At 48.3% G+C, this 15,477-nt stretch overlaps 1 protein-coding gene across 10 annotated transcripts in view; it reads right to left on the bottom strand.

The window, feature by feature from the left end:
* AGAP1 (ArfGAP with GTPase domain, ankyrin repeat and PH domain 1) overlaps nt 1-15,477 on the bottom strand; it is a 615,139-nt gene that overhangs the window by 45,424 nt on the left and 554,238 nt on the right. Inside the window, exon 19 of one of the 10 annotated variants that reach the window (XM_031968798.1) lies at nt 7,628-9,344. The exons of the other annotated variants lie outside the window; for them this stretch is intronic. Within the exon in view, the coding sequence (XP_031824658.1) occupies nt 9,335-9,344 (10 nt within the window). The 3' untranslated portion in view covers nt 7,628-9,334. Of the gene's footprint in view, nt 1-7,627; nt 9,345-15,477 lie in introns of those variants that run through there. 10 annotated transcript variants of the gene reach the window in all.

Here is a 15,477-nt window from a genome sequence, read left to right on the forward strand (position 1 = left end):
CATTGCTTCCCCAGCAAAATATGGGAAGATTAATTCTTTTACAATTGTCTAGAAAGTGATTGTGTGAGTCACTTGGAAGTGGGGGACATGATCAAAACGCAGCGCCATCTTGCCAGATCTAGCTGGTACATTTTAAAATCATAAAAAAAAATACCAACGCCCTTTTTTAAACCATTAATTTCTAAATGTATCATTCCCTTGAACCCAAAGCCCCTTTCCTTGCAATAAAGGTTAAAAAAAAGAACACTGTTCAGAAAAGCCACTTTAAGACGGTCACGTCAATGAAAATTTATTAAATTTTATGTACCTATTGTGTGCCAGGGGCTGTGCAAAGTTTGCTGGAGCTAAAAGAGACGGTTGTTGCTCTCAAGGGTTTCACAGCCTAAAGATGAGCTATTACCCACAAACAACAGCTCTGTGTGTACACTCAGGTCTGCATGTGTGTGTAGACACACACACACACATACACACGTGTAGACCACAGACAAGAGGGATGAAAGGCTAAAGCGCATGTTTGAGGGCCTGTGGCAGCCAGGTGAGAGCTGCAGGGGCAGCTTTAAACACCACCAGAGATGAGGATTAAACGAGGGAGTCCATGAGATCACCCGGTGAAACAGCTCTCAGGGAGAGGAGAGCTAGGCAAGGGCTGCCCACCGTCAGCGGGCTGGGCAAGGAGCCTGGGGAGGGACGGTCACCTGGGTGGGGGAGGCGGGAGAGAGCGGCGTCCGTGGGAACAAGTATCTGGGACAAGGGGAGGCCGTGGGAGAGGAAGTCTGTGTGGAACGGCGCTGTATTGATACCTGGAGTCCTGCAGAGTTGCTTGGGGCACTGAGGAGTGAGAGGACGGGTCTGTACTGAGGAAGAGTCATGTCCTGGGCCCAGTATTGACCGAGACCCTCTAAGCTTTGGATGCCCCAGGCCGGAGAGGAAGGGTCAGAACTGGTGTCCATCAAGAAAGGCACATTTTTCCATGCCCAGAGAAAGAACTGATCGGATTTTAATACAGATTGAAGTTCTCTCTCTCTCTCTCTCTCTCTCTCTCTCTCTCTCTCTCTCTCTCTCTCTCTCTCTCTCTCTCTCTCTCTCTCTCTCTCTCTCTCTCTCTCTCTCTCTCTCTCTCTCTCTCATTTTATTTTTTGCTGGTTGGGTAAATCTTTATTTCAGGATCTTTCAGTATCTTACTCAGGCCGTTTCCTCACTGATATAACTGGCTCAGCTGGCTCTATTCCCCCAAGCTGCTATCGTCAAAAGAATATTTGAAAATTCTTATTAGAATGGAATATAAAGATTAATAGTTAAATGGCCCCTGTGTAACTTAGGTACTTGTGTCCCTAAATCTTTTACCTTGGTTTGCACATACATGTGTCTATCACACTTGGGCAGACATATACAGCCTCTCTTTTTTAAACTTCATTTTTCTTGAGCGTTTTTATTTTCATTAAGGTAAAAGATCTATGTTTTTTCACACTTTGGCTTTTATGGAAATTTTTTGCATGATTTCATATATGGTTTCTTAATTGTAGGTGGGGATAAAGGAGAGAACCTAGAACCCTCAAATTAAAAAAAAACAAATATTATTGTTTTGAATGTAACTGAGGAAAATATTAAAATAAAATTTTAAATTTTTTTAAAGGGTCAAATTTTAGAGAAAATGCAAATGAAATATTCATTGGAAACATTTATGGGTAAATAACCCATTTCCCAGTTTTAGGAAGAGCTCCCTTTAGAGCAAAGCCATGAGTGAAGAGGCTGCACCCCAAGCCATTGCTGGTTCCACAAGATCAATCAGCCATCACGCTCAGAATTTAGGGGTCTGTCTTTTAATTCACTTGTGGCTCATCCCCCTTTCCCTCGATGGACACCATTGCCATTTTCACTCCCCAGAGCTTTGGGTAGCAGGATTTTAGCTCTCTGGATGTTTTTCCTTTTCCTTTAAAGAAATAAAAGAAAATAAAATCCACTGTCGGTAACTCTGACCTTGAACGTCTTGAAGTCCAGGGCTCATAGAGATACCTTGCCAGTGGTGGGATGGGGTTTGGTTTTTTCTTCTTCTCACTGGTTAAGGTTCTAGTGAGAGGTTCATGTAGAAGGGTGGGACCACTTTTAGAGTCAGATGAGCTTGGGGAGAGGTAGAGGGACAGCCTAAGAGGGAAGGAGAGAGGAGAAAGGGAGGGAGGGAGGAAGGGAGAGAGGAGGGAGAGAAAAAGAGGGGAAGGAGGGAAAGAGAGAAGAGATGGAGAGAGGAAGGGAGGGAAGGTGAGACAGAGAAGGAGGGAGGGAGAGAAGGAGGGAAAGAAAAAGGGAGAGGAAAAAGAGGGGAGGGAAGGAGGGAAGGAGAGAGAGAGAGAGGGAAGGAGGAATGGACAAGAAGGGAGAGGGAGGAGGAGGAGAAGGAAAGGGAGAGGATCAGATTATGAAGGGATGGTTCCCAGAGACATTAAGCAGACATTCAGGGACCAGAGAAAGGTCTCTAGAGGTTAGGGTGAATACAGGGACTTCTGGGAAGATGAAGGCCACAGTGAGTGGAAGGGTGTGCCCTGGGTGGGCCAGGGGATGGCTTCCTGTGGCAAAGCCTCAGATTCGTCGGCCCAGATTCCCGAGGAACCCAAAGGGAGCCTGCTGCTGTTGCCAAATGAACTCGAAGCGGGACCGCTTATTAACTTTGAGAATTCTCTGCACTGTAAAAACTGATTGTTACTTCCTAATGTGCAGATCCTGAATTAGCCCGGCAGTATCTCTCTATTAGGCTTGGACACAAATGACAAACCCTCATTTGCCTGTAGAAGCCATTAGAGCGTCTTACACGGACAGGCCGCACCTTTTTCTGGCCAAGGTCCCTTATAGCGTAGGGCTATTTTCCTCCATCCTAGAATGCACGGCTCGGCCCCTGCGACCTTGTGCGATGGAGTCCCTGGGTTCCAATTGCCAGCTGTGGGCCCCCGCCAAGCTCCCTGAATGCCCCAGGGGGAAGAAGAGGTCAGATTCCTTGGTCCCAGATCCTTTCCAGCTCTGAATTTGTGGTCTGATGACCTCATTTATAGCCTCAGTTTCCCCTTCTGTAAAATAAAAGGGGCTGGGCTTTTCATTGAGAACCAAAAGAGGTCCGCGTACCTCTTCCAGCTGTCAGGATGGCTCCCTTGGGAACCCAGGCATATAAGAAGGATCCTCAGAAATCACTGGTTCTCCAGGCCCCCCACTTTTCCCTGACAGAGAGGAGGACCCTGCCCCATCGAGGTCAGGTGTGCTGCCCACAATCCCAGCAGGCGAGGGGGGAGGAGAAGAGAGGGCTCCGAGAGGCTCCTTCCGCCCGGTCCTCGAGCCGGTTGGTCTGTGCAATAGTAACTGGGAAAGGGATTTGTACCAAGGACATCAGGGCAAAGCTCTAATGAAAACTGTCATGGGATCTCTAATGAGAGGGAGGGCCGTCTGCAAGGCAAGAATCATGGACTTCCCTTTGCTGGCTGAGCCAGGGGCATCCTTGCTGACTGCTGCCTTCCATGGTGCCCGAGGCTGGGCTGACAGAACAAAAAAACAAAAAGCTGGCCCTCGGGCCAAGTCTTCCCTGCACCGGGGCAAGTTACCTGCAGGTCTTGGCCGGGGCCTTACAGGGGCACCCGGTGCCCCCAGCCTCGCCATCCGTGAAGCGCCCATGTGGGCAAAGGCCTGCGAGCTCTTCTTCACAGCGGCCAGTGCCGGCGGAGCCTCCTGGGTCTAGGCTCTCACAGCCGGACCCCGGCTTGGGGGGCCTCACCAAGCTTTCTGGACGGTGTCAGTGCCGGCCTTCCAGTGTCCCTGGGGGGAGGAAGCAGTAGGATAGGCTTCCTCTGCTCTTACTGCGGGCAGCTGGGGGTGGAGGGCCAGCGAGGGCAGGGGCCCCAAAGCTCCGGATGCTTCCTCCCGAGCCTTCGATTTCATCACTGGGACTTCCCTAGCCAGGGGGATCCCACACACCCCCTCCCAGTCCTAGCTTTGCCCGCCAGGAGCTGCTATGGTGAAGAAGAAGACTTGGAGACCTTGGTCAGGGACACAAAGTGAGGAGGGGCTGAGGGGAGATGGAACTTGGGTCTCCCGAGATCAGGTTGATTCAGGGTCAGATCATGCTCTGCCGTGTCTCTGATGATGGGGGTGTGCCCAGGAGAGCCCCTGGATTGCTCCCATCTTTCAGAACGAGTGCGTGCCATAAACCTTTCGCAGAACCTGTTTTCACTGGGGCTGAGTCAGGGTCTGAGCCATTAGGGGGCCACTTGCTCACTGATGATTGGAGTCTGTGGCCGTGGGGACCCGCAGGTGGGATCGGGCCTGTTTTACAGCTGAACAAACTGAGGCTTGGGTGAGTTCCATAACGTACTCAAGCTCCCATGGCCAACACAACTGGTTCGGCTTCATGGGGAGAAGGTGGGTGTTTTTTTTAAAAAGCCGTTGCTTTCTGAGAGGGAACTTTCTCTCCTGTGGGAACCCACACTCACAGACACTCACACTCACACACACACATACACACACTCACACACACTCTGTGCTGAAGGATCAATGATCAATAGGAGGCTCCTCAAGACCCTTCTTAGAGAGAAGCAACTCCTTTTGTGAGTCCTGGGAAAAGAACTGGATTGTGAGTGTGAGTGTATGTGTGTGTGTGCGTGCGAGTGTGTGAGTGAGTGTGTCTCTGTGAGTGTGAGATCTGGACGCTCACCCTCTGTGCCCAGGGTAAGCCTGTAACAGCCAAGGCCTGCTGCAGTTCTTAGTTGGCTTCTTTCTCTCAGGCTTTCTAACTGATCCCCCCAGACCTCCACCTTGCATGAGCAGCTGGGCTGCCCCCCAACACCCCGACACCCTGACACCCGCTCTGCCCTGCCCATCAGGGACCCGCGTGACTGGCGCCAACCTTGGCCATGAGGGAACCAATCCTCCCGCCAAAAAGCCCACCTTGCTTCTACCTGACACAGAGCGACACAAAGGGCTGACCCCCAAGAACCCCAGAGACGGCCTTGTGGCCCCCAAAGAACCCCAGTTATAGCTTCACTGCCCCAGTGACGGCCTCATGGCCCCCCAAAGGACCCAGAGACGGCCTCGTGGCCCCCACAGGACCCCAGAGACATCCTCGCACCCCTGAGGACTCTGGCTTGGGCCCTGCCACTGCTGGACCCGCTCTCTGGCGGCTCTGGAACCGGAGTCCGGGTTCCCACATTAATGGAGCCCCAGGGAAAAGTTTGCGTTTCTGCTCCCGGCCCTCCCCCTGCCATCGTGGCAGAGTGGATTGGGCGGGCTCCCAGGCAAGCTTCTGACACGTCTTTGCTGGATGACCCCGGGGAGACACTGGACCCTTCTGTTCTTGGGTTCTAGACTCTGAGGCCGGAAGTTAGAGACGAGTTGCTGACCTGATGGTGCAGGGAGTTTTCATCCCGGGAGTTCCCTGTCCTGGTCAGCTCATAGGCACCCCTCCCCCTCCCCATCGGCCTCAGTGATCAGGTCTGTGAGGGCTCGCGAACCTCAAAGTGACTATTGTTGTTTACAGAACGGGCTTTTCCAGCAAATTCCGACGGGGCCATTTCCGCTCTAGATCGCTTGGCCAAAAACAGCCGAGATGAATCAGCTTGAAAACGTTTATGCTCCCGATGCTCCCCAGTGGGCTCCCCTCCGCTCCCCAGCCCCTTATTTAAGGAGCCGAAACGACAGAGAGATGGACGGCGGGATCCTCGGCCGGGCTCGGGATGGGAGGGCACAGGACAGGAGGGCCCAGGACAGGGATGGGAGGGCCTGGGATGGGGGGGCCAGGCCCAGGATGGGAGGGCCCAGGACGGGAGGATCCAGCCCCTGGCAAAGCCTGGGCCCAAACCGGGGTCCTGGCCCAGGGTTTCACCTCAGGGTCCCAAAGCAGGGCTCACTGTGCACCAGGGAGGGGAGTTTTCACACTGGAAGTTACAACCATAGCTACGAATGCCTGTTTCCTATACATGCACGTGCAGGAGTGAAATCCCAGGGCTGGTTAAAGAAAGTCAGGATGTGACAGACCCCAAAGGCAACCCTGGGGAGGAAGGAAGAGAAGGGATGGAAGTGGCCGGTCACTAAGCCCCTCCCAGCCTCAATGTGCTCATCTGTAAAATGCGGCGTCAGGGATTGGCAGATTCCAGGACCCTTTTGGCTCTGGAGCTAGAGGCCTTTAGTGTGAGATCTGCCCAAGGCTCAAAGGGATCAGGGAAGGAGGGTCGGGGCAGATCCCCTGGGGGTGAACATTGGTCCCTGCAGGATTGGCAAGGGGCGACTGGCGTCGGGGGCACCCTGGAGTGTCGGGCTGGGCCGGCAGGGCCAGGAGGCAGATGCCATGGCCTCGGCCAAGCCGCGAACCCCCAATGCTGGAATCTGATCAAAGGACCCGCTGGCACGGCCCCCGCACTCACTTTCCCCAGGGATCCCAGGCTCCCAGGTGAGCTGCTCACACAGGTGGGGGGGTCCACCAGTTAGGAGCAAGCTCCAGGACCGAGTCGCTGAGAAGGCCTGTGGGAAGAGCCAATTAGCTCTAAATCTTCTAGGGCTGAGGAGGGATCGATGGTCAGCCAAGTGTGCAGGAGCTGCAACCCCCGGTGCCTGATTAGCTCCCAGAGCGTCTCTGGGTCTGTCTGCTCTTGGGCTGAGAATGGGGAGCAAAGGGGGGGCTGCAGGCTGGGAGGGGGGCAGAGGGGAGAAGCAAAGGGGGGCTGCAGGCTGGGAGGGGGGAGTAGAGGGAGTCTAGTGAAACCCTTGGGCCCCTTCTCAAGAATATGTTTTCAAATGAATAACAAAATTCTCAGGGTTATTAAAAAAACAAATTATATTGGAAGAGTTATTAAAAGATTTTCTCAAAGAGTTACCAGATTGCACATTTAAAGACTCCGGCCTGCAAGGGACCTGAGACCCCCAAGTCCGATCCCTTCATTATACGGATGTAGAGATGCACACATTAAGGGACTTGGCCAAGATCACACAGGGCCAGAACTCAAGCCTCTTTCTTCTGGCTCCATTTTGGATGCGACTCTCACATGACCAATCAATTCCATGGAAAAAAAAAAAAAAAGATATTTCCTAAAGGAGACTGAGCAGAAAGTCCTTCTTCCTTTTCTTTTAAAAATATTCCTCCTTCCCTTCCCTCTCTTCCTTCTTTCTTTTCTTTTTAAAATATTCCTCCCTCTTCTCTCTTTCACATGACCAGCTGCTTCCCTACTTCCCTCAGTTATCCGGGCTCAGAATCTGCAGGTCCCTTCGGATCCGGGCCTGCCAACGTGCTTTTACATTGACTTGAGCATGTGGGCTTTTCTTAGCATATATCACAGGTCTAGAATTGGATGTTTTTTTTTTATTAGAAATCATCTAATCTCACAAGGTAACATCCTCACTCTTTTTGTTGTTTGTTTTCTTACTCATTTTCTTTCCTTTTTGATCTGATTTTTCTTGTGCAAAAAGAGAATCGTACAAATATGTTTACATATACTGGATTTAGCAGACATTTTAACATGTATAACATATACTGGATGGCTTGCCATCTTAGGGGAAGGAGGGGAAAATCTGGAACACAAGGCTATGCAAGGGTCAATGTTGAAAAATTATACGTCCATATGTTTTGAAAAGAAAAAGTTTTAATAAAAAAGAAGTCATCTAATCCAACCCCCTCATTTTACAGATGAGGAAACTGAGGTCCAGAGCACAACAACAACTTTTCTGAAGTCATAGGACCTTAGAGCTCACTTTTCTCAAGCCCCTCCTTCCATAGCACATGAAATGGGGGCTCAGAGCTATTCACTGCTTCACCCAAGGTGACCAAACCAAACAGAGAATTTCCCCTCAGAGAACTCAGGAAAACCCACAGTCAGAGCTGTGACCTGAATCTGGGTCCTCCGAGTCTCGAGTTCTTGCCACTGAGGCACAGAGGTCTGTCATGAGGCTGCAACAAGGGTATGCCCTCATCAGCCCTTTGGCTCCCTTCACAATGTGGATCTTTGGTGTTGGAAAAGTGAGAAGAGCCCGGGGAAACCCCTTCTGTGGGAGCACGAAACAAGGAACCAGGCTGAGTCCGTGAGCACCACAGGCGTGGTACGTGACCACCTGGGAGAGCAAGGACTGCAGACTGAGAGGAACTCAGAGAATGATGGGAGGAAGAATCGTACAAACTGATGCAGCCACGGAAGGAAGGACAGACCCCGAGTCACTTAATAACCAACATGGTCTCAGACACAGTCACTGCACTTACTGACTTAATTATATTGGGTTCATAGCAACTATGACATAAAGAATAAGAAGCATCTTCTTCTCTGTCTCTGTCTCCCTCCCTTCTTCCCCACTCTTTTCTCTCCCCTTTTTCCTTCCTTTTTTTGTTCATTCCCCTCTTTCTCTCTCTCCTTTTCCCATGTTGCCCCCACCCCCTTTTAAAGGGAGTTAGGAGAAGGCTGATCTCAATCTCAGCTCTCTGTTACTTGCTGCCTAACTATGGACAAAATATTCCATCTCTCTGGGCTGTTTTCTCATCTACAAAATGGAGACGATCCCCTTTCAAAGGGTCGTCTGGAGCTGTAAATGAGAGCGTGGAAGGGAAGCCCTTTGCGAGCTTCTACATGTTTTAAAAACCATATTGGTTCCTACTATTATTTTCCAAAGACTTCAGCTCTCACCCGTTTAATAATGGGCCAGATTTTCTGGAGATGGGTTTTCTTGCCCTTGTCCACGGGCAGCTCTTGGAGACCTCCTGGCCACTGCTTTTTTGTCTGTCCTAGCCTGGATCGGCTTCCTTGTCTGCTTCCAGGCTGTGGTTGGAATGGATCAGGCCGGAGATTTGCCTTTGCCCACAATCTCTGGGAGTGATCTTGAAGGCCCTGTTAATGGACTCATAATCTGTGCATTTTACTAACTGGCTGAATATTTATAGGGGAATATTTCTGAACCAGGCACCCACTTCCCGTAAACTCGGGCATCTTTGGAGATGCGTTAATGAGGACGCTCCGTCGCTAAGTGAGTTATGACTCTCACAGTTTGATTCAGTGTCTCCCCACTAAGAGAAGTTGATAAAACGTCTTAAGTAAAAGCCGAAGTCCCCTAGCAGCTGTTTGGTTTGCATAACCACAGATGTATAAGCTTTATTGGCAGTAAATGTCATTCTGGCACACAAACGGCATGCCTGGAAAACCCAAAGGCACATCGGAGCCCGTTACTGCGATCACGGAGGATCACATTCCCCGACGAGACGTACGACCCGAAATGGGAAGCACGCGCAGATGCCAGGGCTGGGGCATGCCGCCGACAGGCGCGCCCCAGTGACAGCGATTCACTCTGAGTCGCAATTAGAGGCACTGTCATTTTCGGGTGCTCCTGCCAATTAATTAAGCCTGTCAAATCGAAAAAAACAGCAAGGTTCACATGATAATTTGTATCGGGAAAGACGAAATGAACACAGACAGAAACGAACATGGAATTGTCCCTCAGAGAACTCGAGACGCAAACCAAACCGGGGGAGGAAAGGAGCAAAAAAGAAAAGAGAAGTGGAAAGGATGGGGAGTGGATGGGGGGGGGGACAGAAGGGGGAGAGAGAAGAAAGTTAAACTGTCCTTGTTATAATTGTTAACTCTGATCGCTCAAGTAGAAGACGGGCTGATTAAAACTCCAAACGAGCCCCTAGCTTGCTGAAATCTCAGAGTCCGGAATGATAGAATCAGAGGAGTTTATTCATACCATTAAACCCCAGAGAACTTAATTGAAAGAAGAGCATAGCCCGGACCTTGACAAGCGGGAGGTCACAGTAATTGCTGCCGGACATATTTAACATTAAGATAATCAGGCCATTAATTACCCTTTGGATCATTAAATCAGCCAGTTGCAAAATGAAATTTCTGCCTCTATTACTCACTTGAGAGACCACAGGGGTGGCTTTTAATTTATCAGTGAGCTTGAGCTACAAAGGATCAGGCTGGGGGAGGGAAGAAAGGGGAAGGGGGGGGTTTCCTCAGCAGAGGCAGGGATATCAATCCGCCATGCTTGGTGATCGTGGCAAATTAACTAGGTAAGATAACCCTGGCTTGCAAAGGCAGGAGCGGAGGGTATGTAAATAGATGAGGGCAGACAGGGAGAGGAGAGCCTGCACACCACTTAGCAGGATAATAAAGGAAATCATCCTTGATTATCAGCGCTAATTTGGACACTGCCGGTAGCTTGTTATGCGTGTTCTGAGTAGCATTTAATTAATTCAATTGCTTGTTAATGAGGGAAGTGACATGTGGGGAGCAGATGCCACCCAATTGCAGATGGGTTCTGGTCAGCCCTTCAGAACACAGACCTTTTTTTTAAAAAAAATTTTTTTTGGATTCCCATCCACCCCTCTCCCCCTCTGTGCCATTTCCCCCCCTCCCCCTCTCCCCTTTATGCGACAGCCCCCCTCCCCAAAGAAAGAAGATAGTAAAAGATGTCCAGTGCTGGTGAATGCTCAAAAGAGACAAAAACACTGACCTCGCCAGGCCAAGAACTGTTGAAAAATCATCAGATCTGACGATTCTGGGGCCAGAGAGGGACCGCTGTTCCCTCAGGCCATCCTCGTAAAAGTGCATCCTTATGCCAGGAATTGGAGATGAGATTATGAAGCTCCCCCCTCCCCAAGTCATGATCAAACCGAACAAGACAAAGAAAAGTGGAGGTTCTCGCATGCTCAACGTCTCGGCGGGGCCGCGGGAGGGATCCAATTATTTCTAGTTTGGATACATTTCCCCTTCGTCAATATCACCAAGTGCATAAATAAGATGAAAGTTGGGCTGGGAAATCAAAAGCGGCCGAAGCAACATCATCAGGACAAACTTATTTCATCTGCAAGTCGGCTGCTGGTCCTCCTCACAGATTTTTGGTGCCGGGGGACTCAATCTTCCTATCTGGAGAGAGAGCTTTCTTTTTCTTTCTTTCTTTTTTTTTTTTTTTAATAGGTAAAGGAGGAGAAGGGAATATAGGCACTAGGGTAGATTTAAATAATAGAGAGGAAAACACTAAAAATGGAAAGGATGTTTGTTCTATGGATGGAGGAAGCCACATGGTGGTTCCCAGAAATCAGCCAAGTCACTGCACTTATATGTGAATCAGAAAGATGAAGGAGATTCTGCCCTACATCCAGAGCCTCCTTTCACAGAATTTAGAAGGCAATTGTGGATGAGTCTTGGCCAACTCTATTTGATATATTCTTTCTTTCTCTCTCTCTCTCTCTCTCTCTCTCTCTCTCTCTCTCTCTCTGTCTTTCCCTCCTCTTCTCTTTCTGTTTCTCCTCCTTCCTTCTTTCCTTTCCTTTTCTTCTTTCTTCTTTCTTTCTTTCTTTCTTTCTTTCTTTCTTTCTTTCTTTCTTTCTTTCTTTCTTTTTTCTTTCTTTCTTTCTTTCTTTTTTTCTTTTTTTTTGTTTTTACTCTTTTCTTTCTTCCTTCCTTCCCCTCTTTTACATTCCTTTCTCTCTTTCCGACTCATTATTTTTTTGCTTCCCTCTTCCTTTCCTTTCATCATTTCTTCCTTCATTCCTTCCTCTTTCTTTGCTTTTTTTTTTTCTTTCCTTTCTTTTATATTCTTTTCTCTTCCTTCCTTTTCTTCTTTCCTCTTTCTTTCTTTCTTTCTTTTTTTTTTTTTCCTTCCTTCCTTCCCCCTTTCTCTTACATTTTTTTCTTTCTTTTTTCTTTTACTTTTCCTTTTTTTTTCCCTTCCCTTCCTTCCTTTTTTCCTTCCTTCCTCCTTCTCTTTCTATCTTCCTTTCTTTCTTTTTTCTCCCTGCCTTCCTTTCTTCCCCCTCTCCATTTCTTTTCCCTTTCCTTTCCTTCCTTGCCTCCCATCCTTTTTCTTTTTCTTCTCTCTCTCTCCCTTCCCTTTCTCTCTCTCTCTCTCTCTCTCTCTCTCTCTCTCTCTCTCTCTCTCTCTCTCCCTTTTTTCTCTCTCTCTCTCTCTCCCCCCCAGGCTTGAGAAGCTGGGAGGACTAGGGTCTGCTTCACACCCTTACACCTATGAAAATCATTTCCTAACCTCAGGACCAGCAGAGCCCTCTGATACAGCTTTCTAGTTAATTCTTCTTCCCCTCCACACTGATGCTGCCTCTTCCTCTACTATTTCTGTAACTTAGCCCAGAGGAATACAGTTGAGACATAAACCCAAATTTCACCTGGGGATAGAAATCTTATTTACCTGGCAGTCTCAAGCCTCAAACAGCCTCAGTGACTTGTCCATCACAAAGAAAGAAGGGAAGGAAAAAAAAACAAACAAACTCAATTTGCTGATGATTCATTCAGTGTAACTGGCTCTGTTCTAGGGATGAGTTTCACATCTGCCCGACACTGAAAATCTCTAAATTGGGATGCTTCGTTTATGGGCATGATGTTGGAGCTGGCAAGAGTTTACATTTGTTAGAATGCTTTTGGTTTATTAAATCACTTTTGCATCTTTGATCTGGGAGCTTTGGTAGGGGCCCATCTCTATTTCTTTTTGGAAGCTGAAAAAACAGCATGGGAAGATGTAATGAGGATAGGAGGTAGCTTCAGGTAATTTGGGTTTGAAACTCCTCGTGGCCACTGACTCCCCGTGACTACTTTCCCTTTCTGGGCCTCAGTTTCCTTAACTGTAAAATGAATGGGATTAGACTAGATTATCCATTCTGAAGCTTTTTTTTCTTTTCCTCCACCTTGAGTTTTTAAAATTCAGATTATGTTTACAGATACTTCCTGTATTTAAAATGAAAACATTTTTATATTATTATGAAATTAGTTTTGACTTCAAGACCTCTTGAATGGACCTTCTAAACCCACAATTTAAGAACCATTGAATGAAATGATCTCTAAGGTCCCTTTTGGGGCTTTGGAATATTTTTATGAATTTTATGAATATTTTATGAATTCAAAGGCTGGTCTTTGACAAGATCCTACAGCCCAGAGTGCTGAGTCTGTAGGAAGAAGGTCCAAGTAGGATCCTCAGCTCTGATGTTTAAGGAACTTGTGAGTTATTCAGTGTAACTCATGATCTCTCTCTGGGCCCAACTTTAGTCCTCTGCAAACCGAGAGGGCTGGGCTTCATCAAATCATCCAATAAGAATTAAGTGCCACATATTTAATCTATATTGAATTTTATATTGGATTACTTGCTGCCTAGGGAAGAGGGGTGAGAGGAAAGGAGAAAAATTTGAAACATAAGGTTTTACAAGGGTGAATGTTGAAAACTATCTTTGCATGTATTTGGAAAAAAAAAACCCTATTCTTTAAAAAGAACGGTGTCTACTACATATCAGGCACTGTACTATGTGTGCTGAATACAAAGACAAAAATGAAAGCATTTCTGTCCTCAAGGAGTTTCCATTCTGTAGTAAGAGCAAACACGTACAAATACTTTGGTTGTGAGTCATTTTTTCTTTCGTGACCAACTCTTTATGACTCTTTTTGGGTTTTTTTTGGGGAGAGATATTGGAGAGCTTTGGGATTTCCTTTTTCAGCTCATTTTATAGATGAGGAAACTGAGGCAAAAGGGGTAAAGTGACATGCCCAGGGTCTCGGAGCTAGTCTGTGTCTGAGGCCGGATTTGAACTCATGAAGATGAGTCTTTGTGACTCCATGTCAGGAGCTCTATTCATTGTGCCCCCTAGAGACCCCTATATCAATAGAAGTACATATACACATATACATATGCATATATATATATATATATATATATATAATACCTCTAAGGAGAGCTCCTTTCTAGCTCTAACTCGGTGACATGATGTCTGTGCTGACTTCTGTAAGGTGACAGAGCTAATGAAAGAATAGATTCCTGAACCCAGCTCTTGGGATTCCAAGGTTCAAACCTCCTTCTACTAGGCCCTGTCGCTTCCCGGTCCTTCCCAGTCCTTGCTCCTCATGTCTGTCTAAGGCCGGTGTTTCCCGAGGCTGCAGACAGAAAACGCCTTTCTCCTTCCCTCGAAGGTCCAGTCAATCCTGCCCACCACTGCTCTCCACACGCCACTTTAGCCTCGCCATCTTAAATCGATATTTTAAGTGTGTGCTTAAATGGTATCGATAGCAATTAGAGAGGAAAATTCTGATTTTGCTCCAGACCCAGTTAATTGTTGTAACATTGATCTACCCTAATTTGACTTCTCACTCCAAATTAAAATGACATTACAAAGGGAGGGATAGAGGGCACGGCCCCCTCCCCTCGGACAATAAATTTCATATTGAATGCGATGAAAAGAAATGGCAGTTGTTACGAGATCCATGCTGAAAGATTTTCTCCCTTCCCCCTCCCTTTCCTGGGAGTAATTAAAAGATGCTTTTCTTGACTAATGATTCCCCTGTTTAGAAATGGGAAGTCAATACTCCTTCAGCAGCAGTCAGCTTTAATTTGTCACAATGCTCTCCAAGTCGGGACGCCGCTTCTCAGGGCAGCCGATAATCGCTGGAAGCAATTATAAGCTTTCTAAAGCTGACCTAATCAAGGGCCGAGCAGTCCGCGATCTGAAGGCAGGCCAGCTGTTTGGAGCACCCAGAGTTCCTAGTTTCCTCTCGGGGTGTTTATGGGACAGTGCTGTTTCTGTTTAGGTCCCTTCACACCTTCCCTGCATCCTAATTCGGGCCTGATTGGGAAGGGGTGGGGGTGGGGGGGGCTGCTCCTACAGGGTGCATTCAGTCCTAATGAGATGGAATGGGCGGAGCTCCCCGGGGGAACATCTGGCTAAGTGGCCCCCGTGGCCCCCGCCGTAATTTGGGAAAGAGGGCAAGAGGCAGACCGCAAATTGTGAAGTGCCTTTTTGGTGCGGGCTTTAATGCAATAATTAAACGGACTCACAGCTGCTTCTCCCAGCATTCTAAGAGTCTCTTGCAGGCCCAGGGTCAAGAAAAAGAATTCAGTCCTGAAATTTGAGCCCAAGCTTTCTGGCTGCTGCATCTTAATGAGGCAGAGAGACAGGGGCCCTAATGAGTATCTTGCTAGATCTGAGCCGGCCCTTGCCGACTTTGGGGCTTCATTAGCTTCCGCGGGGACAGCGATACTGCGCTAACTTTTAAAATGGTCTCTTCACTTCCCGTCCCTCCTCCCTTTGACCTCTCCTTGACCTCACTGCCCAACTGGACATCCTATTTTACAAGCACGACCAAGCATCTTCAGTGGCTCCCCATTACTGACAAGCAAACGTCCACATCCCCCCCTCCCATTTTCCAGATTTCTCTCTTGTGACTTCCCTAAACATGTGGAGGCTCCAGACAAGCCAGTCACTTTCTGGAAGAGCTGCCAATCTGCAGTGGCAAAGGGACACCCCACACCGGGAGTTCCCCAGATTTTTAACTCATGGCCTGGACTAAGAACTTCTCGTCATCATGATGTCTGAACGCTGCAGTAGCTCGGGGACCTCAATGTGGGTCACCGTGAACCCTTCCAAGAGCTGGACACAAGAAAGCCGGCACATGTGCCTTATCCCAAACGGACTCAGGAGAGAAATCCTGGGGAGGGGGACTGGGCGACGTGACGTGACCTGCCCAGGGAATGGGGCAG

The sequence above is a fragment of the Sarcophilus harrisii genome, chromosome 4, assembly GCF_902635505.1.
Source record: "Sarcophilus harrisii chromosome 4, mSarHar1.11, whole genome shotgun sequence".
Classification (NCBI taxonomy): domain Eukaryota; kingdom Metazoa; phylum Chordata; class Mammalia; order Dasyuromorphia; family Dasyuridae; genus Sarcophilus; species Sarcophilus harrisii.